At 50.8% G+C, this 27,397-nt stretch overlaps 2 protein-coding genes across 2 annotated transcripts; both read left to right on the top strand.

Annotated features, from left to right (window-relative positions):
* Positions 1-464: 464 nt before the first annotated feature.
* On the top strand, positions 465-18,894 carry FAIM2 (Fas apoptotic inhibitory molecule 2). Its single transcript, XM_075075736.1, has 12 exons — positions 465-647; positions 2,305-2,485; positions 5,762-5,865; positions 6,015-6,079; positions 6,874-6,927; positions 9,212-9,262; positions 9,814-9,853; positions 10,366-10,403; positions 11,563-11,650; positions 12,203-12,298; positions 14,174-14,227; positions 16,092-18,894. The coding sequence occupies exons 1-12, from the start codon at positions 633-635 to the stop codon at positions 16,239-16,241; spliced, it is 936 nt and encodes a 311-aa protein (XP_074931837.1). The 5' UTR covers positions 465-632; the 3' UTR covers positions 16,242-18,894.
* A 1,920-nt stretch (positions 18,895-20,814) lies between these two features.
* On the top strand, positions 20,815-24,951 carry LOC142048724 (RNA 5'-monophosphate methyltransferase-like). Its single transcript, XM_075075890.1, has 2 exons — positions 20,815-21,315; positions 23,557-24,951. The coding sequence occupies exons 1-2, from the start codon at positions 21,034-21,036 to the stop codon at positions 24,169-24,171; spliced, it is 897 nt and encodes a 298-aa protein (XP_074931991.1). The 5' UTR covers positions 20,815-21,033; the 3' UTR covers positions 24,172-24,951.
* Positions 24,952-27,397: the final 2,446 nt, after the last annotated feature.

Raw genomic sequence — 27,397 nt, 5'->3', positions numbered from 1 at the left:
AGGATCAGGAAGGGAGCCAGGGCTGTGCAACTCCTTCCTCCTGCTCTCTTGTTACAAAGCTTGGCTCAGGCCTTCCCCTCTGCCCCAGGGGAGCCTCCAGCCCTGCCAGGAGAGCCCTCCTTGCTGTGCCCGGCTGCAGCAGGGCCTGTGGAAGCTGCTGCTCCCCAGCCTGCGGTTGGCTCTGATGTGCAGCGGCAAAGAGATGCTGCAGCAAAGCATCCTCTGTGTCTCCCTCCCCTCTGCAACCCCAGCCCCGAGTTCAGCATCTCTGGGGCGGCTGCTTCCCGCCCCATGGTGTGGGACCCTGCTGCTGCCTCCCCGTTGCCGTGTCCGTGCATCCTCCCCATCACTGCCGGTGGCCGCTAGCTCCCGTTTGAGCTGTTTCTTTCCCGGCTTCCCCCTGTGCCGCAGGCTGGGAATGGTACGGTCCTCCCTTCTGTGCCCGTTGTTGCTCGGTGGATGTTGCTAGAAGGTGAAGGCATCAGCACAGGCTGCGGAGGCTGCAGCGGTTGCGGCCAGCCCCGAAACACCCCGGGAGAGGGGGCGGAAGGGACCCGGCGAGGAGGCCTGTGCTCAGCTACGGCCTTCCCCCTCCTGCTGCAAGGGTCCGGCAGCATCACTGGCGAGGAGCCATGACCCAGGGGAAGGTAGGTGGGAGGCCAGTGCTTGCATGACGAGTCGTCCTGCTTGCATAATGGTTGCATGGTTGGGGGGTGTGTGTGTGGGGGAAACGGGTCAAAGGGAGGGGATGTAAGAAATAAAACCATTGTTGTGGAGGAGGGGAGCTGGGTACCCGTGCACAGCCCTGTGTGTCGGCCCCTGCAAGGGGGGTGTTTCTGATAGAGGAAAGGGGTGGAGGGTTGTGTCCTTATGGTGTTGGGGGCTGTTTTTCCTGGTGCTGGATGTGGAGCTCAACCCTGCTGTTAGACCTGTGGCTGTTTCCTCCACCCTTCTCAGATGTCAGGGAGGTCAAGGGGGTGCCTTGTGCTTTCCCATCTGTGCCCCCAGCAGCCAGCACTTGGCACCTGCCCTGAGCACCTCCTGCCTGCTCCGGGGAGCTCCGGATTTTTGGGGTTCTCCAATGCTCAGAGACTGGGGAGGGGGAGGTTTATGCATCCTCTGCCAGCACAGTGCACCATTACCATGGCAACGATGTGATGCTGGAGGCTGCCTGGATGCAGGCAGCACTGTCCCTCTTGTATCTCCTTGGGTATCTCTGGGGGCCCTGCATGATTTGGCCACCCTACACCCAAGGACTATGTAATGAAGGACAGGGTGAGGACAGCCCTAGGAGCTGGCAGAGGAGGTGGCACAGTTATCCTGGTGCAGCTGGGTCTGCTTGTGGCGCACGTTCCAGCCTGGTATGTTGACTTTATTTTCAAGGGCCTGTTACACCTTTAATTTAAGACCTTCTCACAGGCGCTGTGCCATTTGTTGCAGTGCTGGTTAGTTGTTCTGCTTCACTTTGGACTTTTTGTGGCTCCGGCCCTGCACGTCTGTGATCTGTGGGGATGCTATCCCTGATGCTGAGCTGGCATCCCCTTTGGCAGCAAGGTCAGGGTACCAGGCTTCTGACTTATCCCAGGGTGACAAAGATCTAGAAGGTTAAATGGATAATGTTCCCAAGGAGGAGCAAGTTCTCAGGTGGCCTGAGGCTGGCTCTTTGGGATTTCACAGTCTGAAGACATGGGATCCCAAGTCCCTTAGCTGCAGCTTTGAATTACAGAAAGCAGCAAGGCTGAGCCTCTAGAGGGGCAGAGAGGAACAAGCTACAAGAAAACATTGGAGGGCCAAACCAAGCACTTCCTGGGGGCTAGCAGAACCTCCCCAAAATGTGGGTGTAAGTTGAAATGAAGGAGTTTAGGGTTTGGTGCCTAGTAACTGAAAGCTCTCTTTTTTTTTTTTAAGGGGAAATTTAGAAAGCAGTAGGCTGAAAAGGAGAAAATGATTTGGATACTCTCCAGTGTTCCATATGAGCCTGTGGCTCCACGGGGGTCCCTGGGCAAGGCTGTGTCTCCCCTCAGACCTGGTTGCCTATAATTTTTTATCCCCTTTAACATGTCAGGTGTTTTCCCATCTCTCCTCTCAACCACATCAGAGGATGTTCCTTCCTGGGGGTGCAAGGATGGGCCCATTGCCACCTCATAGGAGTTACTGGGTGTCCTTCCAGTTCCTGGGATCCAACAGAGGGACCTCTGGACCTCTGCCTATGCCCTGTTGGGTTCCCATTGCAGGGCAGTTTCTGTACTGTTTTTACAGTCTAACCTCTATCCTGTCTCTGCCCTCCCGCTCCTTTCTGTGCAGCTCTCTGTGAACAACAAACCCCCCAACTCTGAGGGGCAAGGGGAGAAGAAGGACAATGCCACGGCTCCACAGGCTCCTCCGACCTATGAGGAGGCGACAGCAGGAGAAGGGATGAAGTCTGGTGCTTACCCTCCTCCCCCATCGGTCCCGCTCCACCCCAGCTGGGCTTACGTCGACCCCAGTAAGTCCTTCTGTGCCTGTACCCAGGGTGAGCCCCTTGCAGAGGGGGTAGAGGGGTGCAGAGATTCCCCTATAGGCTTGTAGAGAAGAGGGGAACCGGGGATACGGTGCCCAGTTTGGTCCTTGGTAGAGCTCACCCTAGAGCTGTAGCTACAAGCCACATAAGTCTATATCGAGATGTAAAAACCATTTTACCCAGCCACTAGACCACGCTGCCTCCCAGAAGTGGGACTAAACTGCAGTGCTCTCTCCCTGCTCCCCTTCCCAGTACCAGGATGGGGAAAATCCCCTCTCCCAGCTTGCTGCACTGGGCAATGCCACCTCCCAGGGCCAGGGAGAGCCCTGGTGCAACGCTCCCAGCTCTGCAGGCAGCAGCCCCACTCTAGCTCCTGCTCAACCCTGGCTTTCAAGGAAGCTGCTGAACTGGCAAAATCAGTGTCAATCGCATCAGTGATGTCTGGCTGCTATGAGCTGGTGTTCAGAGCCAGTGGAGGCTGAAACATGGCTGGACTTGAAGGCCGAATTGTTCCAGCATCAGTCTGCGTGGCCGACTCCTTGGCAAACAAACAGTTTTTCTTCCCTGGGTGCTGCGGGCAGCTTCTGCTCGGCCATGACAAGTGGACAAAGGCTCGACTGTGCCCAGCGCAGGGGAACGGCCGTGTAGTGGCAAGCTGAGACGGATGCAGGATGTCGTGGCCAGCAAGCAAGTCTGCTGGGGTGGCCAGCTGCTTGGTCAGCACAGCTTGAACTGGAGAGAGCGCTGGAGGGACTGGATTTAATGACTCCTGAGCCCTCTCTGCTCAGTCCTCTTCCTCTGCTGTGCTTTGCTGGCTGCCTGTTCCACCCAGCAGGGGTGGTCGCAGCTGCAGGGATGGAGGTGTTTAGGGAAGGGAAAAGAGCAAGCTAAACCCCTTGGAGATGTGTGTTCCTGCACACACTGGTGGATTCACAGGCTTTTCCTATTCTTGTTTGCCTTTGGGGGTCAGAAACAGAAGGGATAAATAATGTCCCAGCTTGTTCTAACCACCATCTGGGTCTTTCTACTGTCATAATGAATCAGGATGGGTAAAGCCCAAATGGGTTAGGATGCTGGTATTTTGGGTGTCCCGGAGGACTTGTTTCGGTGATGTGTCATCTCTTGTCCCCTCCCTGACAAGCCTGGCAGGATTTTCTCTCTGCAGCTGTGTCCTTGTCCCTGCTGGTGTGTTTCTCTGATTTCACATCTTCCCCATTCCTTGCCCTCAGCCATGCTGCAAACTGTGGCTCCTGTAGCAGGGTCTGGGCGGGTGCGTGGGGTGGGGGCACATGCCGTGGGGCTGTGACTCACAGCTTATATGAGACTTGAAGTACCTGGAGAAGTGGTGTGTGTTTTGGGTTGCTTTCTTTAATACCGAGCTTGGGACACACTGTTTTGCTACCTCAGCTGTGGCTGTAGGTGGGAGGTGATGGGTGCTGGCGACACTAGCCAGGGAGGAGGAAACCCCTTCCATTCCTCTGAGGCATTTTGGTGCCTAATTTGGTGTTTAGATGCCTTGATTGCTTTGAGACAGGAGGCACTGAAGTGTCCTGGGGATATGGGCCTCAGGTGCTTTTGGCCCCGTGTGGGCAATGACAGATCTTGCAGAAACACAGGGAGGGCATGCTGCAGGAGCTTCATCTCCACTGGGGTACAGAAGGCAGCACAAGAGATTTATTAGGCACAAGAGGCACTTTTAAATTAAAGGAGAGTAGATTTAGACTGGTTATAAGGAATAAATCTTTTACAATGAGGGTGGCAAAGCACTGGAAAGAGTTGCCCAGAGAGACTGTGGAGGCCCCATCCCTAGAAGTGTTCAAGGTCAGGCTGGATAGGGCTCTGAGCAACCTGGTCTCCTTGAAGATGTCCCTGCTCACTGCAGGGGAGTTGGACTAGATGGCCTCTAAGGGTCCCTTCCAACCCAAACCAGTCTGTGATTCTCTGAAGAGCACAAGGGAAGTAATTCCTGCCAGTGGCATCTCTAGGATGAGGTTTCTGCAATGAAAGCAAGCAGCCTCTGACCAGTAAAACAGAAGAAATCCAGGACCAGAGTCTTGGCTTTCCTGGTGTCTGCAGCTTGTCCTCCAAGTCTGAGTGGGTCTTTCCTCCATCGACCTGGAGGATCTGAGTATCACTGAGCAAAAAAGCTTTGAGAGGGAGGGGAGGCATCTGTCAAACAGGCAGGGACATGAATGAATAGCTGGTGTAATCTCATAAGCCTTCATTCTATAGGAAACCCAGGTGGGGACGCTATTAGTAACATGGAAGAGGATAGTTGCAGAAGTGAATAGCACAGGGGAACGATGCGCTAAGACAACTGAAGTTTCAGTATTTGTTTTATTTTTTCTTGAGCGCGAGGTTCAGGAGATGGAGGAGGCTGATTCTCACATCTCACTTGTGCTCCTGATCTTAGCAGGGAAAAGTTGCTGCTTTGTGTTCCTCCTTGCAGCCCCCTGCCCTCCAGAGCCCTCACTGCTACCTTCACCCTGGCACGCTCGTCTCCCCAGCAGGTGGAGGTTTTCCGATGCTTTATGGCGCAGCCTTCCTCCTTGCCCACCCGCAAGGAAACTCCAGCAACAAGAGCTTGTACTACAGGGGCCTCGGCGACGCAGGGCTGGGCCGTGTGGTGTGACAATTTTTGGGGAAGGTACTCTCAGCAGTAGCCTTGGGGTGGTTTCCCCCCTCGTTTAGGCTTGCTGCTAAACTGTTCTCCGACTCCCTGCGTGGAAATTGGATTCAGGGGCAGACCTTACGGAAAGGCTGGCTGTGACGAGGCTTTCTCAGCGGAGAGGGCACACTGCTGACATAAGACGTGGTGCAGACACAGTCTAAGCTCAGGCAATTACAGAGCAGCGAGGGAATCCTCCTGTAGCAGAGCTCCTGGTGGGAATGACTGAGGTGCTGAGTCACGGCTCCTCTGGGGGATGCTTTAATATTCAGTGGAAGGTGAGCAAGGATATGAGACGAGCCTTCTAACTGCAATTAAAAATACAGCGTTACCATAGATGGGAATTAACCCTGGTGTCCTTGTCACGCTGGAGTTAGCAGAAGCGGTCCCTGCTCTGTTCTCCGAGACAGTCCTCATAAGATGCAGGAGCGGGAAGGAAGCAAAGCGCATCCCAGCGAGCCTCTGTTCTGTAGCGCAACAAGAAAACCTTGAAGTTTGGGCCTCCTGAGCTGTGGTCAATCACCGGAGTCAGATTATTGCAGCTGCGGAGGGAAGTGGGTGATGGGGGCTGATCTGTCTGGCTTCTGCTTCAGGCACGAGCCCGAGCTATGGCAGCGGAGGGTACCCAGGAGACACAGAGATGCTCACCACCTTCAGCTGGGATGACAGGAACGTGCGCAGAGTGTTCATCAGGAAGGTAAGGGGCAAGAGTCTCCAGGCTCAGCCTTCCCCTGTGAGGGCAGGAGACCCTTGGAGGGACCTGGCTGCGGTGACTTTGCTGGCTGCCCCGGGCTGGGTGGCAAGCAGAGAGTCTGCGGGTCGCCCATGGGCTGCCTCTTGTTGCAGGTTTATGCCATCCTGATGGTCCAGCTCTTGGTCACTGTTGTTATTGTGGCTTTCTTCACCTTCTGGTAGGTCTCCTGTGTAGCAGTAATGCTTGCTTTGTCCTGTGTATGACCTGCTCCTGAATGATCTGTTACTTGGGGGTGTTTTCTGTTATGTAGATACCTGCATTTTTTCCCCATGTGCTCCAATAGAAAACCAAAACTGAGGGGACCTTCAAAGGTCCTTCGGTACTTCTGCTACCTTTCCAGTGCGTCCTCTGGGTGGTGCGTTGTCCCTTCTGGGTGCTAACCCCAGCCAAGAGGCCTGGGATGCTTGCCCTTGAGTATTAACTGCTGTATTTTTTCCTCTGGAAGTTGTCAAGGCCATCAGATCCCAGCCTACCTCGGCTTTAGGGACTGGGTCACCTGCCCTTGCAGAAGCAGATACCACATGCTTGAGCAGCAGCTGTCTGTAGCTCGGGTGACTGAGCGTTTTGGGCATGTGCAGCTCACGTTGCCTCCAGAATAAATAATGAATCACTGTCAGCCAGAGGATTTCAGCTGTTTAATCACCTCTCAGACAAGGCAGCGGCCCTTCCCCAGGCAAGCCTGACTGTGTAATTGATAACAGCAGGGCTGTCTTTCCAATTTGAGAGGTTGAATTTCTTTCCGGTTGGTCAGTCTGCTGGGTAGAGTCAGCTGTAGTTTGTTGTGGGGTTTTTGTTTTGGTTTGGTTGGGGTTGTGGTTTTTTTTTTTTTCTCTCCACATACCCCGTGGTGCATCACCCTGTGTGAGTTCCCAGGTTTAATTTAGCAGCAAACTGTGAAGTGATGGGCACTGTTATGCTTTCTGCTTAGCATCCCTTTTCTCTGTCTTGCAGCGAGCCGGTCAAGGGGTACATTCAGACGCATGCTGCCTGGTATTGGGCTTCCTAGTGAGTATCTCTGGCTTCTCTGATGGCCACGTATGCTCCAAACAGCTCTGGATGTAGCTGTGGTCGTGTGGAGACTCTTTCCAAACACTTTTGTATCTTGCATGTGAAGAAATGCGCTAATATGTGTGCAGGGGTGGGGGGGGGGGCTGGGGGAATTCATGGATAACTCTGAGGTGAGAAGGTAGAAACTCTTACCTAAATGAGCCCAAGACATGAGATGTGCTAAAAATCCACAAATACTTTCAGAAAGAGAGCTTGCCGCTCTACAAATCAGGGTGAAAGTAAATACATGAGTATTGCTTGCAGAGCAAACCAGGTAAAACTGGGGAGCTTCCAGGAAAACAGTGCAGAAACTCAGATGTGAGACCTGAAAGGGTGCCTAGGGTACCTTAGAGGTTGAATTTTGGGTTTGTCCTATTGAAAGCAAGGAGATTGCCTGGGTTTACATCACATGCATACCAAATATGCAACAGATGAAGAAGGGTGCAGGCAATGTTAAGGGCGGGGGATGTGTTTGGACGGATTAGGATGTGGCGGGGGGGGGGGATGTCATGCCTGGGTCTTCATCACGGAGCTGCTCTCGATGCACAGAATTTAGGATGCCATTCATTAGTCAAGGCTGGTGCGAAAGGTCAGCTCGGAGGTAGCGTAGGCTACGCTTCCACGCATTCGTATGTTTGCAGTTGTGCTGGTTTCCTGGATGCCACTTGTGTTAGTGCTGCTAATTAAGCAGGCAGAGTGTGCGATGCAATTGTCTGTGAACAAAGCTCTGTGAACTTGGCTTTAATTAGTTCACACCCAAATCATGAAATCTGTCCAGGCCCGGAGATGAGACACCAGCTTATATAACTTCGAATAAAAGACCAAAAATAGCAGTAACAAAGGGGAACTGGCATCAGCAGGCCTCCCCGGCCTTGAAGGAGTTCCTGGCCAGCTGGTAGATTGGAGAAGCAGCATTGCCTTGCAGGGAGACAAGATCAAGCTCTACTCAGGTCTATGCTTTGACCTTTGCATTCATCTCCTGTAGCTTACTGGACATTAAGCATTTATATCTTTCAGTCGAAGAGAACCTGTCTTGGGCCAGCTCGGGGTAGACTCTGTACTTGAGGGACTTAAATTTTTTCTGTCCCTTCACCTGCCAGGGAGTCAACCCTTCCCTCCATCCCAGCATCTCCTATTTCTTGTCCTGATCTGGGTCTGGATCTCTCGTACACAGAGACCCCAACTCTCTATATATCTCTAAAATAGAAGTGGGTGCCCCCGGGTGTTTTCCTACTGCTGGGGTGATGACTCAGAGGGAATAAAGCAAGTGCAGATGTGCAACAAGGGATGCAAAGGAGATGGACAACTGCAATGGCTCTCTTTGCTCCCTACGTGCTTTCTTTCCACCTATTCAGCCGTGTCCACTCCAACTTTCCCGGTTTCCCCGTGGGAGAGCAATGCTCAGGTTTATCTCTGGTGCATTTATCATGGCCCGTGGGTTTTGCAGTCACATTCATTTATTAGACCTAAGGTGACTGGCTATCGTGCAGCCATCGGCATGCTTGGAAGCTGCTTTCCCCCCAGGCGCTGGGTGAAAGCAGGTATGCAGGTTCCCACTGTGCCATAACCCATCAGCACTGTGGAAAAACACCCGGGCTGTGTGACGTCCAGAGCAGAGGGAGACCATCCCTCAGCTGTTGGATTTTTTTGCTTTGCTGAAGGGTCAAATCACGCAAGATAAATAACTCTCCTGTGACCTGGGGATGGCTTGTGCAACAGCATATTAGGCTTGGGTCTGCCAGCTTCACTGACCTTAGGGGATCCTTCTGCTGTTGAACATTTCCTTGAATGCTGGTGCAGTAACATGGGACCAGTCCCTGTCTCTGACATAGACCTTCCCTCTGGCCTTAGGCAAGTCATTTTTACCAGCCCTGTGAGTCTTGGTTTAAATGCTGCTGAAATCCCAGCAGGATGCCTTGAATCCACCAAGCCAGGAAATGGCTGGAAATGAGGGGCAAAGTCTGGCCACCTCCGTAGGAGCAGTTTGGACACCAACAAGGTGTCAATAGCAAACACGTTTGGGTGCTCTGTCTATCCTGGACCCGAATGCTACCCTTGCTCTGGCCTAAGACCATCCTTCAGGTTTTTCAGGGACAGTTGCCTCATGGTGACTTCTGACACGGCACTTGCTTTTTAAACAGCGCAGCAGAGCACTGGAATTTGTCAGCTGGAGATTCCTCTCCTGCATCAACACCCAGCGCTTGTGTTTTCCTCCCTAAACCACTCTTTATTTTCTTTGCAGTGGTGTTTTCTTTGTGACCTACCTGATCCTTGCTTGCTGCTCTGGACCCAGGTAAAACACTTTCTTTTTGGATTTGAAACAGCCCTGTGAAATGAAGGACGAATGTTCTTCCTCTTGTTTCAAGCACGACCAACAATGTTGCAGAGATGGGACGGGGTCATGCTGACACGGTGATGTAGGGACCGAGGTGGCAGCTGTACTTTCAGGCCTGACGCAGTTCTCGGTTGCTGCAGCACAGCATTAGAAGCTGAAGTCAAATTGCGACTGGAAAGGAAGCTACGTTGCAGCAAAAATTGCGTTGCTGCGTAGCTCCAAATTCTCATTAACTGCTGCAAAGGACGGTTATCTTTGCTCTCGGTGGAGCAGGGCGCTGCTTACTGCTTTGCTGGAGTATTATGGGGACGTTTGCCCTCTTGGTCTAGGAGCACCCTAGATGCGCTCTCATTGCCAGGAGGATGACTGTCCCCTTGCACCACCCCTGCCATTTGCTGCACAGGCCATTAATTACATGGCATGTCTTATGCAACCTGTTGTGCAGCGCTGGCAGCGGCCCCTACCTTCTGCGTCGCAGGGCTGACCAGCCCCTGTTTCTTCACTTGCAGGAGGTATTTCCCATGGAATCTGATCCTGCTGAGCATCTTTGTAAGTAGCACACCTGGACAGTGTCTGCCCTGGTCCTGCAAAAGCGTGGCTTTCATAATGGCTCCTGGCAGGAGAGACGTCTGGTCTGGATTGCTGCAGGAAGCAGGACTTTCATCCTCTAATTGCCCTGCACTTGGCTGAGGAGTTGTAATTGTACTAGAATGTGATAAGCAGGAAAGAAGGCAGCCTTTTGTTTTAAAAGGGGGAAGAAAAAAAAGCCTGTAGAGGCTGGTCAGCAGCTGGTGGGAGCTGGGTAGGGCGCTGGAGTCCTGTGCAAGAGAGGTAGAGGGATGGAGAAGGTGGGACTGCTCTCAGGGTGGTGGCCTGCCCTCCCTTTAACCTGCCTTGTGGATATTAATCACTGGAGGATTAGAAACTATGTAAAAATTGCTTCTCTTGAGTATCTGAGGCTTCACTGCCCTTATCTTCCCCGTAATTGAAATGTTTTATCTGTTGTATGTCTCTCCCTGGGACATGAATGCAGGAGTAATGTGGTTCTCTTTCCCTCCCAGACGCTCTCCATGGCTTATCTCACTGGGATGCTCTCCAGGTAGGGTGAGCATGTGGTGTCTGGAGGTTTTCTGGTCCTACGTCCTGTCTCTTCCTGCAAAACTTCCCTACTTCCAAAGTACATGGGCCACCTGGTCTCTTCAGAGCTGTTCTAGTAGCCACACAAAGCCTGACCTTCCCTTTTGAAAACACTTTTAAAAGAAGCTCTCCAAGACCTGTGGTGGCAGCTGGGGCAGCACAGGGTAGTTCCTGGCTTTGCCAGATCCTATGGGAGAGCACTAGAGAGCGAGGGACAAGGCACTACCTGCATGATGGGCTATAGGGGACTACCACATACTGCAGTCTCGCCTTTTCCACTAAGCAGCACTCTAGCAGATGGGGCTGGAGTGAGACAAGGAGTGTTTTCCAGCAGCTTCATGGGTTTTGTAGCCTACAGTTCCCTCTTGCTTGTGTTTTTACTGTGACAATCTGCTCACAAGATCAGCCCTGGTTCACGTGGGTCCCTGGTGATGAGGCAGATGAGCCAGTGGGTGTTGATGGATGTGTGCTGGGGACAAAGAAAGTAGTGGCTTCAGCAACTCAGGGAAAATACCAGTGATATCACTCTCAAATCAAACCGAAGGGGAGAGTGGGGACTGGCTTTTCTTAGGGCTGAGCCTGGTGCTGTAACCAAAATCAGTAGTTAGACATGAAAAAAATATAACCAAAGCCTGCAGCCTCACCACCTGTTCAAATCCCTCCTTCCCTGCAGTTTTCCAAGACTCAAACCCCTGTTACGAGCACATTAGTAGCATAACAGTGGCTGCAGCTTTCTTATTTCTCATGGTACTGCAATGATATTTGTCATTCTACTTTTATTACATCTCAGTTTGAATCCTCCCACTTCCCCATCTGCCCGTGGACAGATAGATTTTTATAGTAAGCCCCCATCTTAGCTGCTTGTGAGTTCCCAGAAGGCACAGACATGCCCTCCTGCCTACCCTCTTCTATTTAAAGCAAAGGGAAACCCATCTAGTCTTAGTGTTTTCTATCCTTCCCTTTTTACATTAAGGGGGAAAATTGATAATTTCAGTGCCATTTGTGCCCCTAAGTCTCCCACTTTCCCTATACACCTCTGCTAAGTTGCTGCCTGTCTTAATCCCTCCTTCCACCTGTCCCTGTGGGAAACGCTGAAAAGTGGTTTGCTGTTAATTTTGCAGTTACTACAATACTAAGTCAGTCCTTCTCTGTCTGGGGATCACGGCCCTGGTGTGTCTGTCTGTCACCATCTTCAGCTTCCAGACCAAGGTGAGTATGTGCTGATCAGTCCCTCTGCGAGAGGCATCTCCCGGGGTGGGACTGCAGGCTCTGGCAGTGCCGGGGGTGAGGTGCAGGGGCAGGTCTGTAGGGCTCTGGCTACAGAGGCAACCTGAGGGATGCTGGGATGTAAAGTGAAGGTTGCAGGAAGATTAGGACAGATGCTGGGGTGAGGGATGTGTCGGGATATAGATGGGACTGGAAGATGCTAATGTATGGGGGTAAGGTGAGGGTTTTTTGAGGATTAGGCCGTGGGGCACAGAAGGGCACTGGCATAAACGTGCGACGGGTGTTTGGATTTCGGGTATGTGATGGGTACAGAGTTCTTGCCCATGGCAATAAAGGGGATATGGTAAGTGTTTGGCTCTGTGCCATACAGACGGGCATTGGGCCTGAGATGCAGACGAAGCAACTGCCATGTGACAGGAAGACGGGTGTACTGCCGGAGTGTCCCTCCCTGTGGATGTGGGGAGGTTTGGCCCCCCTTGCTGCCTCTTGTTTCAGCGCTCTGCACTCGTAACGTGATGTCCTTTACCTCTGCAGTTTGACTTCACTTCCTACCAGGGTGTCCTCTTTGTGATGCTCATGGTCCTCTTCTTTGGTGGCATCATCCTGGCTGTGATACTGCCCTACCAATATGTGAGTAACAACCTGCCCCCTCCTTCCTTGCCCAGTGCCACCAGTCCTGGTGCAAGGCTGGGAGCTGCTCAGCTTAAAGCAGGCAAGCTCCAGGGCTTGGCTTGAGAGAGGTGGCCCAGTCTGCTTTCCAAAAATGTGCAGAAACACCAATAACTGCGTGGAAACCAAAGGCAAGACCAGGTGGCTGTTGCCTTTTTGCTGTACAATCAGATATCAGGTTTTAGGACAGCACTGGCCTGGGGCTTGAGGAAATTCGCTTCTGTTCCTGGAGCTGCGTAGTGACTCCACAGCAGGTTACTTCACCTGCTCGTACCTCGGTTTCCCCTCCAGTAAAACCAGGGCAGTGCACGCGTTAAAGCACTGGCCTGCCCAGTACAAAACAAGGCTCTTGCCCCAATTTCAGGGTGAGACTTGGACCCTGGAAAAGTGCAGCAGGGTGCCTGTCCGGCCAGACCTGGCTGCATTCACACTAACAGCAGGCACCGTCCAGCAGCGTTTGAAACTTGAAGCTCAAATTTCTTGGAAATAAGGCCCTCTGGAGAGGGGCCAGGGAACAAGTCCTGACCATGAGTGACCACCTTGTCACTCCTCCAACTGCTGCAAGCCCCTCTTGCATGGGTCCAGCCCCTTCCTTCAGCCTCCCTGCTTTTGACTCAGACCCGGTTGCAGCTGGCGTTGGCTGAGCCCAGCTGAAATCTTGGGGCAGCTTGTGACCACACCTGATAGAGGGTTTGGCGTGGCAGCATGGAGTGTCTGGTCTCCGTCCAAGAGTGTCTCGTTAGGCGAGTTGTCATTCAGGCAAGAGCATGACGGACCCTGGAAGATGCTGATGAAAGACAGAATGTGTGTGGGGCTGTGCAGCCGCTATTAATCACCCTGAATGCCTGCTTGTGCTGGAGACGGAGGCACGCTGCTTTGATCACAGCAGCCTTTAAGTGACCTCCAAACCCTTCACATCTTACTGGCTTCTCTGTGGACCTGAGGGCTGCTTTAAGGGCTAGGCCTGCAGGAGACTACCCCTGGTGGTACTACCCCTGGAGTTGGTCTGATGATGGACAAATACACAGGCTGCTGTTCCCAAAGCAAGGAGCTTTAATTTTGGCTGTCTTGGCTTGACGTACCTTTCCCCTGTGCAAACGTGAGGATAAACCACCTTGCAGTGCCAAGCCACTGCCATTAAACTGTTGAGACAACTACTCTTTATCTTGCTGCTTGTCAAGATAAGCATGGCTTGAGGCAGCCTTGTCATGAGCTTGTCTGTCGGGGGAGGCAGGCTGCAATCTCTGGGTTGAATCAGCTGTCTATGCAGGCACCTTCTCCTGGAAGACAGGCAACTTCTTTAGCACTGTGTGCCACAGCGAGCAGGGATTGAGGTCTGGTCTTAATCCCAGTGAATTTCCTGCTGTGACTCCAGCAGATGAACACATTTAAGTTATGCTTATTAAAGCTGGGTCTTGCTCTTGGAAGCATTTGGTGTCCCTTCCAGTGGCATCAGCCTTGTCTGGGTAAATAAACACCTAGGGCTGCTGCAAAATGTTTCCATCAGCATAGTGCTAAGACACTTCCACAGGGACAGCCGCTGTGTTGAAGTAGGCTATTTGGAAACACAAGTACCTGATCTAGAAGCTCATGAGCCAAGTAAATGCAATGACCACAGCAAGAGGGGAAACTGAGGCACGGTGACCTGTTTTTTTGCCATGAAAATGTCAACTACAGAAACTATGTTGGAGCTGGAAGTGGTGCAAGTCCATCCTGGGCTATTAGAGCACTTTCCCTAACTCATACCTTCCACATGAGAGTTAAGACCTGTTCTGTCTCAAGTCCTAATTAACCAGTCTTCTCCCAGGCACTGACTGATGGATTTGTTTCCTTTAGGTCCCCTGGCTCCACGCGATCTACGCTCTGCTTGGTGCCGTTATCTTTACTATGGTAAGTGGTGCTGGTTGTGAGGCTTGGGAGTGTGCTGGCAGGAAAAATAAGCAAGGAATAAACGCTTTTAGCCTTGAAGAGTGCTTGGGGAAGGGAGAAGAGCGAGTCGCGGGATTGCAGAGAGCTCCACGTTCTCAGATGGCTCATGAACAGCAAGTATTGCAGTGACCTCAGCCTTGTCCGAGAAGGTGTCGGTGTACACGACAGCGCTGGCGCACAGCATGGTGTGATTGGCAAACCCATGCAGTATGTGCAATACTAGGTGTGAACAGCAGAAAGTGTTGTAGGGACAGGGCAAAAAGGCATCTCTGGAGTGGGAAAAGCAGAGACTAATCTTTGGCACAGCAGTGGGAGCTGGACTGCAGGGCTGAAAGGGAGCCTGGGGGTGAAATGAGGCTGCAGAAGTGAGCAAAGTCAAGTTGGGGCTGGTTGAGTGGGAGTGGGCCAAGGGTATGAGCTTGACTAACAGATGTACAGGAGAGTGAGAGGCCATGGTTTGCAATTAAGGGACATTAGGAAGGTTCACTGCAGGCAGGAGAAGCCCTAAAGCTGGGCAGCTCCTCCAAGGAAAGCAGAAAAGGCTTGATTCATTCCTTCACCTGCTCCCCAGCAGTCCCTCCTGCGAGCGTCTTCCTAAAGCAAGTCCCGGCAGTGCTGTGCTTGCCATTCAGGTGTGGGAGTTGTCTGGGAAGATGCTTGGCGTTACCTCAAGGTGGGGTCAGGAGGAGGGCTGCCTTGGGGTTCAAGGCGGTGCCCATTGGGCATGTTGTAAATAAGAACAGTTGAGCAATTTCATTTATTAGCTATAATAAAGTAATTTCAAGTGAGCTCAGATATTTCTTCTGTGATTCATGATTAAAGACTACTCTGTAAAATACAAGTAAGCTATACATCTTATAATTACCCTATAAACTTCAGTCAGAAACTGAGCTGGTGGAGTCTATTGTGCCAGGCTTGTCAGCTCAGCCTGACAATGTCTGGGGAGATCAGTTGTTATTTATGACTGGGGAGGGCAGAGGTGCTGGCTGACCCCAGGCAATGGCAAAGATGCCCTGCCAACCCTGAAGAGCTCCATGCCAAGGTGTCTGTTGCAGGCTAGATTAACAAAGGGAGTAAAGGCGAGATGGGAGAAAATACTGAGCTTGTAGTTGTGCAACAATGTGCAGGTTTTCTTGCAGCTGGGCCACCAGCCTGCCTTGCCGCCCATGGCTGTTCCTGTGAGTGCTGTGTCCCTGCAGGCAGGCTGGGCAGTGGATTCCCACTGTGATGGCTTCACTGGTAAAATCTGCCCTGCACTTAGTGGTGTTTGTACAGCCAAGGTGTTATCTCCCCTCTGGGTCTGGCTACCTCTGCTAGCAGCTCTGCAGACCTTGGTGCTGCCCAGGACTTGGGGTTTCTTGCTTTTTATTGGTGTGGTGCTGCTGCAATGTCGTGTTGGGTCCGGATCACCTTGTTACCTGGCAGGTGTTTCTGAACTGGGGGAAGTCTGGGAATAAAAAATTGTAGGGACTGGCTGAGGAAGAACAGGGAGAAGTGCTTCAGAGCTGATCCTGGGACACATTTGGGATGTGTGAAGCAAAGGGGAGTCTTGGTGGGGGGTTAGCAGGAAGGAAGTAGGCCTGGAGTAACGGTTAGGTTCAGCGTTTGACTATCGGGAGTAAAATGAAGGAGGGGGAAAGTCGCAGCTTCTTCAGTGCATTGTTCTGAGCTTTTAAACTGCAGTTACAGCCCATAAAAAGTGGCTGTATTTTTGTTCTGGGTACAGTTAAGCAATTGGGAGAACTCCTGTCATTAGAGCACTTCTCGCCTCCATGTGCCAAATCTCCATCTGACTGTTATCGGGTTTCCTCCTCTTTCCGCACAGTTCCTGGCATTTGATACCCAGATGCTGATGGGGAATCGTCGGTACTCGCTGAATCCAGAGGAATACATCTTTGGAGCCCTCAATATCTATCTGGACATCATCTACATCTTCTCCTTCTTCCTCCAGTTCTTTGGTTCTAGCCAGGAGTGAGTGCAGCAAGGCAGTATCTTCTGTTTGCTGGCAAGATGCAAGTGGTTAAAAAAAAATTAGAAGAGGAAAAGAGGGTTAAAAAACCAAACCAAACCCACCCTTTCTGGCCCACTAGCAGGCTCCATTCAACCAGCTGAGCAAAGCCCCTGGGTTCCTTATGCAGCTTGTATATATGCTGTTAGGCCTTTGTGACCCAGAAAGTAAAGTAGGGCTTAAGTGTTATGTCTCTTCTGCTCCCTCCGCTCCTACTGAGATCAGACCAGAGACTGGGAGGCATGAGGCCAAGATCTTCTTTTCCCCAGAGGCTGTCAGAGTTGCCTGCTTGAGTCCTGCACATTATGTTGAAGTGCTGAGAACAGCTCTGTGAAGGGAAAATAACGTTAAGAGGAGAGTAGGGAATTTTGCTAGGATCCTGGCAGGAAAACCAGCTGAACAAAGGGAAAAGACTAGGGCACTCCTTGCGTTCCCCTGTTTCTCCTGCATTCAGTTGGAGCTTTGTGGCCTCTGCAGAGATATATTCCTGATAGTGCCTGCTTTTAAGTGCAGAGCAGGAGATCACGTAGTCTGGATGTCCCTGCAATCAGTCCTTCGGGCACAAGCGAACCTGTTGTTCAGGATGTGCAGCCTCTTTGAGGATGTCCCTAATGCTCCTGCAGGAAGAATTCTCCTGTACCCTTTGCATCTGACCATGGGGCTGACTCTGTACTTACTTTCCTTCCCAGAGTGGGATAGCAGGACCACTGGCTGTGAGCTCACCTCCCCGCCCAAGGGGGACATGTATGCCAGTTCTCTCTGAAGCATGGCTCTTCCACCTGGGAGAGGTGTGATCCCATGTAAGGGTTATTGGCAGAGAAGAGGTGGTGAAAGAGGCTGAGTTTCAGAGCCCATGCAAAGCCAGGCACCTCCTGATGTGGAAAATGTGAATGGCTGAGATCCTGTGACCCATCATAAGGATCTGATGTCTTCACAAAACTGTCTTGGTTGCTTGAGGTTAATGATCCTAAGTGGTTACTACCCAGAGACTGAGGCCAGGGTGAATGCCTGTTGTTCAAAACAGGCACTGCTTTGTAGCAAACACCAATGTTGCCTCTTGCTTTGGCCTTTTCTCGGTTTTGCTCCCCCAAACAGGGATGTTAGTGAGAGCACTGGATGCCTCCGAATGCTCAGGTAACTTTCCATCTTCCCCTTGCTCACATTCCCCTGTTTGGGGATTAGCTGGCTAATTTCTAACTGTAAAGCTCCAGGTGGAGATAAGAGGCCTTTTGCTCTTTTTAAAAGTGATCCTTCCTGCTGATAGAAACCCATATCTTCAATCTCCCTGGGAATGCCAGGGCAAGTGCGTCACTGAGCTGCCTCTAGCAATCCCCACGTGTTAGAGAGAGGCGATGCCAAAATGCTCCGTACCACACATTCCTCTGCTGCTGCCCTGGCTTTTACCCTTCACATGGTGTATCCTCCTGCCACATGTGTTCAGTGCCCCGAGCTGGGCAGAGGAAAGTTACTGTGCAGAGAGTAAAAGTGCTTCAGCCCCTCTGGCTGCACTGACCTTATCCATGATCACACAGGAGCACAAATCACGCTTTCTACCTTACCTTCCCACCCCCAAAACTGGCCTCCCCCCTTTTTCTTTCTTTTTTTTTTAAAGGAATAAAGGAGACTATTAGGTAATGATAGCATTAAGTTCATGACCTCCTGATTTCTGCAGTACATGCCAGAGAAGAAGCAAGGGCCTTGAACTGCCAAGCAGGGAGAACTGGGAGAGGGGACAGCATGGGAGGCACCCCAAAGGTTTATGAAATAGGATTTTAAAGAGGGATTTTCTGGCTCAGACCCATGCAGGCACTTCTGAAATATCTTAGCAGATTGGTTCTGTGGCCTTTATTTGCTCACAGCAAAAGGCCTGTATTCCTGCTTTCCAGCTTTTGAGGAGGGAGTATGGAGTTATGTGATGAGTTCTGACTCTGAAATAGTCCTAAAACTCCTCTTCTGGGGGACAATCTAGACCAGAGCTCTGCAGCTCTCCTTTCTGAACTGGGACTCCTCCAAACTGGCCCTGCATACCCTGGGACCTGGGGAGGAGAACATGGATCTGCAGCCCACTCTAGATCTCTTGCTCTTTTTCCTTCTGGTGTGGAGTAACTTTGCTGCTGCCTGAGCTGCTGCTACTTCCTGGCTTTCTGCTCCCGTGTGGAAAAAGCTTGCATGGCACCTGCTTGTCTCCAGGCCATTTGAATGGGGGTGGCTTGCTGCCTCCTGGGCCACCCACAGGGCTCCCTTCTTGCATGTGTCCTGGTCCCTCTTCTGTGCCAACCCCGTGGCTTGCCGTCCATCCAAGCCAGACCCAGTGAAAGCACTTAGACTGAAGCAGTGAGTAACATGTACATGCTCAGAGAGGTGCAAGTCCCCATGAGGCTGAGTAAGATAGGGTTAGGGGTGGCATATAGCTAGAGGTATGCTCTCCTGGGTTCCCTGATCGCCTGTGCAGGGCTGCTTCTCTTCCTCTGTGTGGCTGTCCTTTATCGGAGATCTGCATCACCGGGACACTGGCTCTGTATCCGCCTGCTCCTTTTGTCTGGCCATTCTTATGATTTCATTGTAAATAGGATTTTGTATTTTCTCTGAACATTGCTAATAAATTGTTGCAAAACTGTTATTGCTGTTGTGAGGGCTCTTTACTGAAGTACAGCTGAAGGACTGTCTGCTTGCACAGCTGGTGCTTCATCCCCTTAAAACAGAAAACATAAACAAGATTATGGCATGATGTGGCATGGCCCGAAATTTTAATGGAGACCGGGCTCTCCCTTCTCTGGTTATGACTAAGGAATGCATACTACACAAAGTAATAAAATGCACATGGCTCCAGCATAGGCATCATGTGTGAGAAGTATTTGAGATGAGAGGGCCAAAGGGCTCCTTGGGTGAGGATCCTGCTTGCTTTTAGACTTGGTTTAAGCGGCCACAAGTAAGTGGGGGTAAGCAAGTGTTGTAAGGCACTTACAACACTTCAGAGGGCATTTTCTATAGCTCTGGAGAGTAACCTGATGTACTAAGCTTTCTTTAGAGTCATTGGGAAAAAGAAATGCCTCCAGAGAGCAATTTACTTGACCTAAATTAATGCCCACACAGGGAGGTGAAAACAACTATCTGTCAGCTCTGAAGTGCTGATTAGTGCAGGCTGTCAGAGCTCTTGGGGAGAGAAATCCCAACTGCAGCATCTTGTCGCAGCAGACCTCTGCTCCTTGGAAGGAGCTGTGCCCAGAAGGCAGGTGTGAGATTTGTTTCTGAAGGAGCATGTCCAAACAGTGTGGTACAGCATCTTGCCCACAATTGCATTTTCTGCAGCAAGGAAATATTCTGCCCTGTCTTGTGCTGGGTGATGCTCTGCTGTGGGACAGCATCTGTGGAAAAATAACTGAAGTGGAACGTTTCCATGCAAACAATGAGGTGGCCATGGGCATTTATATGAAGTATCCTGTAATCCTTGGGTATCCAATTGTTCCTGTAATTACCACAAATGGGATAAAAGGCTGATGATTCAGTCAAATTTCAACACTTGGCTTTTGAGGAACAGGGCAAAAATTCATTTGACTTAAAGTGGGACCTCAGAGGTAGGATGCAGGGATGTGGGAGAAGGGAGAAAACATGGAGATTCATTGGGGTGTAAAAGATGCTGGAAAGAAGGGATCATGCTGTTTCCCATGCCTGTAGCAAGCAGGACAGGAATAGGGGAGCCGTAAATATAGCCAGACAGAGTCAGAGATCTCAAAAAAACCTGAATTCCACTACCTGGAGAAGGGGGAATTTTTAAAAAATTATTTTATTTTTTATTTTTCACTTATTTCTGCCTTTCTTCCCTTCCGTGCTTGAGGTATTTTGAGGAAGGGTGGAGTCTATATGCCAACTCTGCCCATGCCTTGGCACAGTGCAGGGGATCCCTGCTGATCCCTGCTTGCCTCTTCCATGGCAAGAACAAAATGCAAGAAGGGCCCTGATTCAGGCAGGAATTGTTCACCTGCATTTCTGAGCTCCTGGCGCCCTCTGCTCTTCACCCTGTGATAAAAAAAAATCAGCACTAAATTATATCTAAGCTCCCTGTGTCAACTTGACCCTAAAATTTTCCCCATGCCAAACCTTTCCCTCCTTTAACCGTGAGCTTTCATTTTCTGCTGCAAAACCTCCTGCTAGCTGCCTGCCTACGGGAGCCTGGGCAATGCCAGGGCAATTGTACATTTAAATGTGATTTAAATAACATTTGTGTGTTGTTTTTTTTATATATATATAGATTTGAATAACATTTTTATAGGTTTGTAGAAGCTTTTATATATGGGGAAGCACTGGCTGAGGTTGGGTTGCCCAGGTGGGTTTTGACACCGACACTGACTGAAAGCTGAGATAAAATTTCAGGCTTTATTTGACACCAGCCTTTATCTGTCACCAACCCACAGCGACATGGGCTGTTTCTCAGGGTCGGTGGCTCCCCCCGAGCCCCCCACCAAGGCCTGCGCCCCCATGCTAGGCCGCAGCGTCGCCATGGCAACGCTGGGGCAAAGGTGGCAGGGCTAAAGGTGACGTGTTGGAGCCGTCTCTCCTCAGCCTGCCCTGGTGTGACGGGGCCCGGACAGGGCGTTTTTACACGAAATCTCTCAGAATTCTTCTTTTCACTCAGAGGGACCCGGAAAGGCTGGGGTAGGGGGCTGGGGCTGCGCTGTTCCGTTGGCAGCGGGAGGGTGGCCTTGCCGCAGGCGGCCCACCAAGGCCGCCGGTCCCCCCGCGCCCCAGTGGAGGTCAGCGCATGCGCGGTCGCTCCCCCGGAACTTTTCTCTCCCGGAACGTTTCTGCTCACACCCAGCCCCCGCCCGGTGCGCGCGGGGCTGAGGGGAAAATGGCGGCGCCCATAAGTGAAGGGTCTCCTGCCTTGGAGCCTGGTGCTGCTCCCTACGGCAACTTCCCCAATTATTCCCGCTTCCACCCGCCCGAGGGGCGAGTCAGCCTTCTGCCTGGCGGGCTCTTGCGGAGCCTGTTCCCCGCGGCGGCCCGCCCGCTGCTGGGGCTCGATGTGGGATGCAACTCGGGGGTAAGAGGGCGCCTCGACGGGCACCAGGAGGGGTAGGCCGCGGGGGAGCGGGCGAGGGGAAACGCTGGGGTGGTGGTCTGGGCTGTGGGGAAGGCTGGAAAGGCTTGCGGGACACACACTGGTCTGGAGTGTTGGCGGCCTGTGGGAAAGATTAAGGAGAGGTACTGCTCTGGGATTTTGGGAGGCTGTGAGAAAGATGGGGGGTGGGGCACTGGTCTGCGGTATTAGGGGGTAGTGGGGCAGACTGGGGAGGCACTTCCCTGGTGGACAATCCGGCCTATGGAAAAGACTGGGGATGGGGCACTGGTTTAGGGTCGAGGGGCAAACTGAGAAGACTGGGGGTGGGATGAGGGCCTGGGAGGGGGGCAGTGGGGCAAACTGGGAAGGCTGGGAAAGGCAGTGACCTGAGGTAGTGAAGCAAACGGAGGGGACTGGGGGAGGCAGGAGCTTGGCGTGTTGGGAGGCAGATTGGAAGGGTGGGGAGGTACAGGTGTGGAGTGTTGGGGTTATTGGAGCAAAGTGGGGGCAGGCAGTGACCCGAAGTGTTAGAGGGAAGACTGGGAAGGTTGGGGGGGGACACTCCCCTGGGACATTGGGGAATAATGAGGCAGACTGAGAAGACTGGATGGGGACAGTGGCCTGGGGTGTTGGTGAGCAGTGGGGAAGGCTGGGGGGAGCACTGACCTGGGGGGCTGGGGAGGAACAAAATAGCCTGGAATGGCTGGGGTGGGGGTAGCAGCCTGGGGTAGGGATGAGCCTGTGTAAAAGGTACAGCGGGAAAGCAGGACTTGGGAGCACCAAGAAACTGGTGGGGGTCAGATCATTGGTGTGTGGGAAGCCCCCTCAACAGGTCTTCTGTGAGAGGAGAGTGAAGGCTGGGATGAAGGCGGGGGTGGGGCAGAGCTGGTGTGTTGCTGAGAGTTGGTTTAGGAGCATGTGTTGGTGGGTCTGTCTGTTTTCCCACTGAGGCTTAAGCCTGCAGTGCCCTGGGTTGCTGGGTGTCTGAGCACTGGAGAGCTGCTATAGGACTGCCCTAAGAGCAGGGGCACTAGACAAGGCTGAAGCTAGAAACCATAATCTGTTGTGTATTCTGTAGTATCACATCATTTATCCATGAGACAGAACTTGAAACTAAAATCCTGGTCACGTGCTCTTGAAGATCTTGTGACAAAGATGATGAATCTTGTAGAATTTCCCATTTTGAAAGTTCATTGCCTTTCTTTATGTAGTTCAGCTTTTTTCTCATGGCTTTTCCACAGTGTGCAGCTTTGCTGTGTTGTAACTCCGAAGTATCTGTGCATCTCTGATGCACGCTGGTGCAGTGTTTAATTTAACTGTGTTTAAAGATTTTTTTTTTTCAGATGGAAACTTTATCAATGTATTAACTTAGAAGTAATTATTCATTCAGCATTCTGGCTGGGGACAAAAGTACTGCTGTTTCCATGGCTTCCCTTCCCCCAGCCAGAAGGTTTGAAAGGCCACCTGAGGCATTCTCTAAAGGACAATTCTAGATCCTGTTTCAGGTGAACTTGTAAAACGGGTCAGGTAAAAATGTTCTCAGTCCAGGTCTTTCGAGATGCAAAGTAGTTCACCACTAGAGGACACTCTCTGCCTGCTTGTGTGGGCTCTGCGCTCGTAGCCGGTGTCATTGAGGAACTAACTCGTCGGGGTCTCCTTTAATGAAAGATTAATACGCTTTCCACTTAATGGCACACTCTGCGAAAGGAAATTCGAAGGAAAGCTCTCATGTTAACTATCTTATGCTACAATCTAATGGTCAGGGAATGTCTTTTACTTTAGCAGCAGCAGCAGAAAAGTGTTACTCTAAATTAGGCATTATAAATAGCTCTGAGTGTTCCTAGAGAACTCTGAGGCTCACCTAGGGAAACCAGTGGAGCCTTCTCCCCCACGTTGGATGGGGATACCCAGCAAAATTCCTGTTACTAAAACTCATTTTCCCCATAGGTTTTGGAGCAAAACCCCAAGTATGGGGTGATGTAGGTTTAATTCCAATCTCTGGTTGACTTTCTGATAGTCGGGACTACTGTGATGGGTTTTTTTTCTACAAAAAGGAAGATTGTCAGTGAGCTTCTTGTTCTGAGCCTCATTGAGAGAAAGCTCTGTTTGCTTTGCCAGCTTTGGCAGTTATACCTTGCTGTGAGAGTGGGGTCCTGTGTGCTTGGTGATGTGTTAATGAAGCAGGGCAGGCTCCGTCAACCCCTGTTGTTTTCCTTTCTGCAGGAGCTAAGTGTGGCTCTGTACAGGCATCTCCTTGGCCTTCAGGAAAGCGAAGGCAGCCTGGACCAGCCTGCAGCTGGAAAGGATCTGAACCTTCTCTGCTGTGACATTGATCCGGTGTTGATTGAGAGGGCTCAGCAGTGCAGCCCCTTTCCTGCCTCCATATCCTTTGCCAACCTGGACATCATGGACTCCAGTGCCAGGGAGCCATTCCTGAGCTCCTACCTGGGCCGCTTTGGCCGCTCCACCTTTGACATTGGTTTTTGTATGTCTGTGACTATGTGGATCCACCTGAATCATGGGGATAGTGGCCTGATGGAGTTTCTGTCCTTCCTCTCTGCTCTCTGCAAGTACCTGCTGATTGAACCTCAGCCATGGAAGTGCTATAGGGCAGCCGCACGCCGCCTGCGGAAGCTGGGCAGGAATGACTTTGACCACTTCCGATCCCTGGCTATCAATGGCGATATGGTGGAGAGGATAACCCAAATCTTAACACAGGACTGTGCCATGGAGCTGGTGTGTTGCTTTGGGAGCACCAGCTGGGACAGAAGTCTCTTGCTTTTTAAATCAAATGGCTCAAATCCTGAGGTCAGGGACTCTTCAGAACAGGAGCAGTGACTGACAAATGGCCTTTTACATTCATGAATTTATAGGCAAGGAGGTGTCTGTTTACAGAGTCAGATCTAGGAATTCCTGTTCCCTGTTGGGACCAGACCTTGGACCCTGTAGGGAGTTTGAGGCAAGTAACGTCTGCATGACTTTTTTCCCTTTCCATCTGCAAAGTGCAGCAGCAGCTTTAACCTACCCTGTGGGTTCTGAGATTGCTGTTCCTAGAAAGTGCTCTTGAAATCTGAGTTGCTACATATGTGCTTTCTGTGTGTACCAAGAATATTCCCTGGAAGAAGAGAGAGCATGCCTTTTTTGCCCCTGGAGCTCTGAGCAAAGGGGACGTTTCTGTTGACCTGTGCAATGCACTGTTCTGCTTCTTGTCATGTTTTCTGTATAAAATGCTCTTGGAAAACATATAACCTTGTTTACCAGCTATGGACAAGCAAGTTTGATCGTTGCAGAGGATGTCTGATTGACAGGTTGCCCAGAGAAGTTGTGGATACCCCATCTCTGGTGTCGTGGTTCAGCCTCAGTCAGCAACTAAAAACCTGGCAGCCGCTTGCTCACCCCCCACCCCTGTGGGATGGGGGGGAGAATCGGAGGAGCAAAAGCACAAAAAAACTTATGGGTTGAGATAGGAACAGTTTAATAATTACAATAATTACAATAATGATTATGATAACAATAGTGGTAATATAGTAAAATGGAAAAGGAAAAAAGGGGGGAAAAAAAAAAACCAGAAACACAAACGATACAACTGCTCACCACCTGCTGACTGATGCTGCCCGTCCCTGAGCTGCGATTGCTGCCTCCCCCCCCGGCCAGCCCCTCCCAGGTAACGCACTGGGCATGACATTGCATGATACGGAAATATCCCTTTGGCCAGTTTGGATCCGCTCTCTCGGCTGTGCCCCCTCCCCTCCCGGCTCCTTGTGCCCCCGGTAGATCATGTGAAGCTGGAAAAGTCCTTGACTAGTACAAGCGCTGCCCAGCAACAGCCCAGACATCTGTGTGTTATCAACATTGTTCTCATACGAAGTCCAAAGCACAGCACTGCACCAGCTGCAGTGGAGGGAGTTAACTCCATCCCAGCTAAAACCGTGACACCTGGAAGCATTCAAGGTCAGGCTGGACAGGGCTCTGAGCAGCCTGGTCTAGTAGATGTCCCTGCTCATGGCAGGGGGGTTGGAGGGTTGCACTGGATGACCTTGAAAGGTCCTTTCTGACCCAAACCCTTCTGTGATTCCATGATACTGGTCAGGCTGTGATCAGTGTGGATGGGCTTTGCCTGGGATGGGCTTTGGAGGTTGGTAGCAGTGTGATCCTTCCATGGAGTGTGGATTTCTATGGTAGGGTGTGTATTCATTGAAGTGTGTAACACAGCGAGTGCTTTTTATAATAATATCCTTGAAATAAAAATAACTCAATTTTATCATAAATACTGTGTTGGATTTTTTAATCTTTCTTTTTGTTCACATTGTTTTCAACACCTAAGCAGTCCCAGGTAACTGAGTTTATAATTTCGTTGTATTTACAGGCTCAAGTAAGATTTGGTAAGCTTGAAGCTATGTTTGGCCAAGGTTAAAGTATTACAACCTTCACTGGGTTGTTTTGGGGTTTGGTGGTTTTGGTTTTTTTTTTAATTCAGTAAAATCTGGGAAGAAAGAAAACATGAACAAAATGTCTTGGTTTTAACTTCATTTTTCTTATTTTAATATCCGTGCTAGCTTTAGTTCATACGTAGTGGTGTTGTTACCTTTGACAGTAAGTAGGAGTCACATTTCTACAGCGTTGTCTAAACAGATTAAAAGCCTCACTCGAGTAGACTATGACACACAGAAATAGATAACTGATGACTCTTACAAATTTCTAGGTTCCGCTGCTTCCTTACTGCGGGGTGAGAGGGAAGCCCAGGTATGTGCCGTGAGAGCTTGGTGCTGGAGGAGGAGGGACGAGGAGGACGTCTCCTCCAGGAGGAGCTCTTGTTCAGCAGTTCTCCTGCCCAGGTGAGCCTGTGTACAGGGACAGAGAGAAACTTTGAGTGCATTTTACTTCATGTTCTTACTGGGCCTTCCGTGTTATTTACTCATGCAGTGATAGTGGGGGGGGAAGAAGAAAAAGCTTTGATTGCCTTTGCAATGGGGTCAGATGAAAGAGTGAAGCCTGTGATTGTTCTGGCTGGCCACAGCCTTCTGGATGAAAACCTGCTGGGATCCATAGTTGACTTGTGGAAAAAAATGTGTGCATATGTACATGTGTTTAAAGGGACTGAGTAAGGTCACAGAAAGGCTTTGAGGCTCTCTAAATAAATGTGGTTTCCATGGTGTTCTGCTTTGTAGAAAGTATTTAGGAATCCCATCAGGAGTCCTGAGGGCTTCTCTGCCTTCTTGGCCACAAAGAAACGTGCCTTCCCTGGTGGTGGGGGTTGTTAATTTTCTTATAGATGACTTTTAAGTCTGGGCTGATTTTACTATCCCCGTGGGAGTGAAGGGAGAACCAATTTGTCACGTATTTTCCTGAGGGTTCACCCAAGTGCCTGATCTCTCTTGCAGCTTATTAATATATACCATTTATCGCTTTGGTAATTAAGCACCTCATCTGACATTCATTACAATCTATGGATGAGCTCCACTGACTGGAGGGGTGTTGGCTCACGCAACACTACCAGCCAGCTCAGCCTCCCCTTCCATTCTGCTTAGCTGCTGTTTCCTAAGCTGCGCGGCTGGTGGCACTGGAGTATCGCGCAACCTATGGCCTTGCCCCTTGGGATGTTTCTCTTGGGTTGTGTCACTATTAGTTGCTGTTTACTTTGAAATATTCATAAAATAGACCTGGTCTTATCAGTTCAGTGCTCAACTTTAAAAGGGTGAACAGTATTTCTGGCCTTTCATTTTCCTCTGGGGATTTACGCACTTGCCTAGGAAGGTAGACAACCCAGAGATTTACACACAGGGGACATTGCCCGCGCCCATCTAGAATGACCTTTGCCTTCAAAGAGGGCCTGTTTTATGTTCCTCATGCACTCAGTGATAGATCAGTATCTGCCTGGGGGATCCTTTTGGGCTGCTGCTTGTTGAAAGATTGTGCATTGGGTTTTTTATCTCTCTTTTTCCAGCCGTTACACGCTGGCCGTGTACAGACCTGCAAACCGGCCCAGTGTGTGTGTAACAGTGTGATGACTTCTTATCTGTTTCTCAAGTCTGTACTATTAAATTGCTAATATCAGTAAGTCCCA

Source organism: Phalacrocorax aristotelis, chromosome 26 (assembly GCF_949628215.1).
Source record: "Phalacrocorax aristotelis chromosome 26, bGulAri2.1, whole genome shotgun sequence".
Classification (NCBI taxonomy): domain Eukaryota; kingdom Metazoa; phylum Chordata; class Aves; order Suliformes; family Phalacrocoracidae; genus Phalacrocorax; species Phalacrocorax aristotelis.
This window is presented reverse-complemented; position numbering and strand designations above follow the sequence as displayed.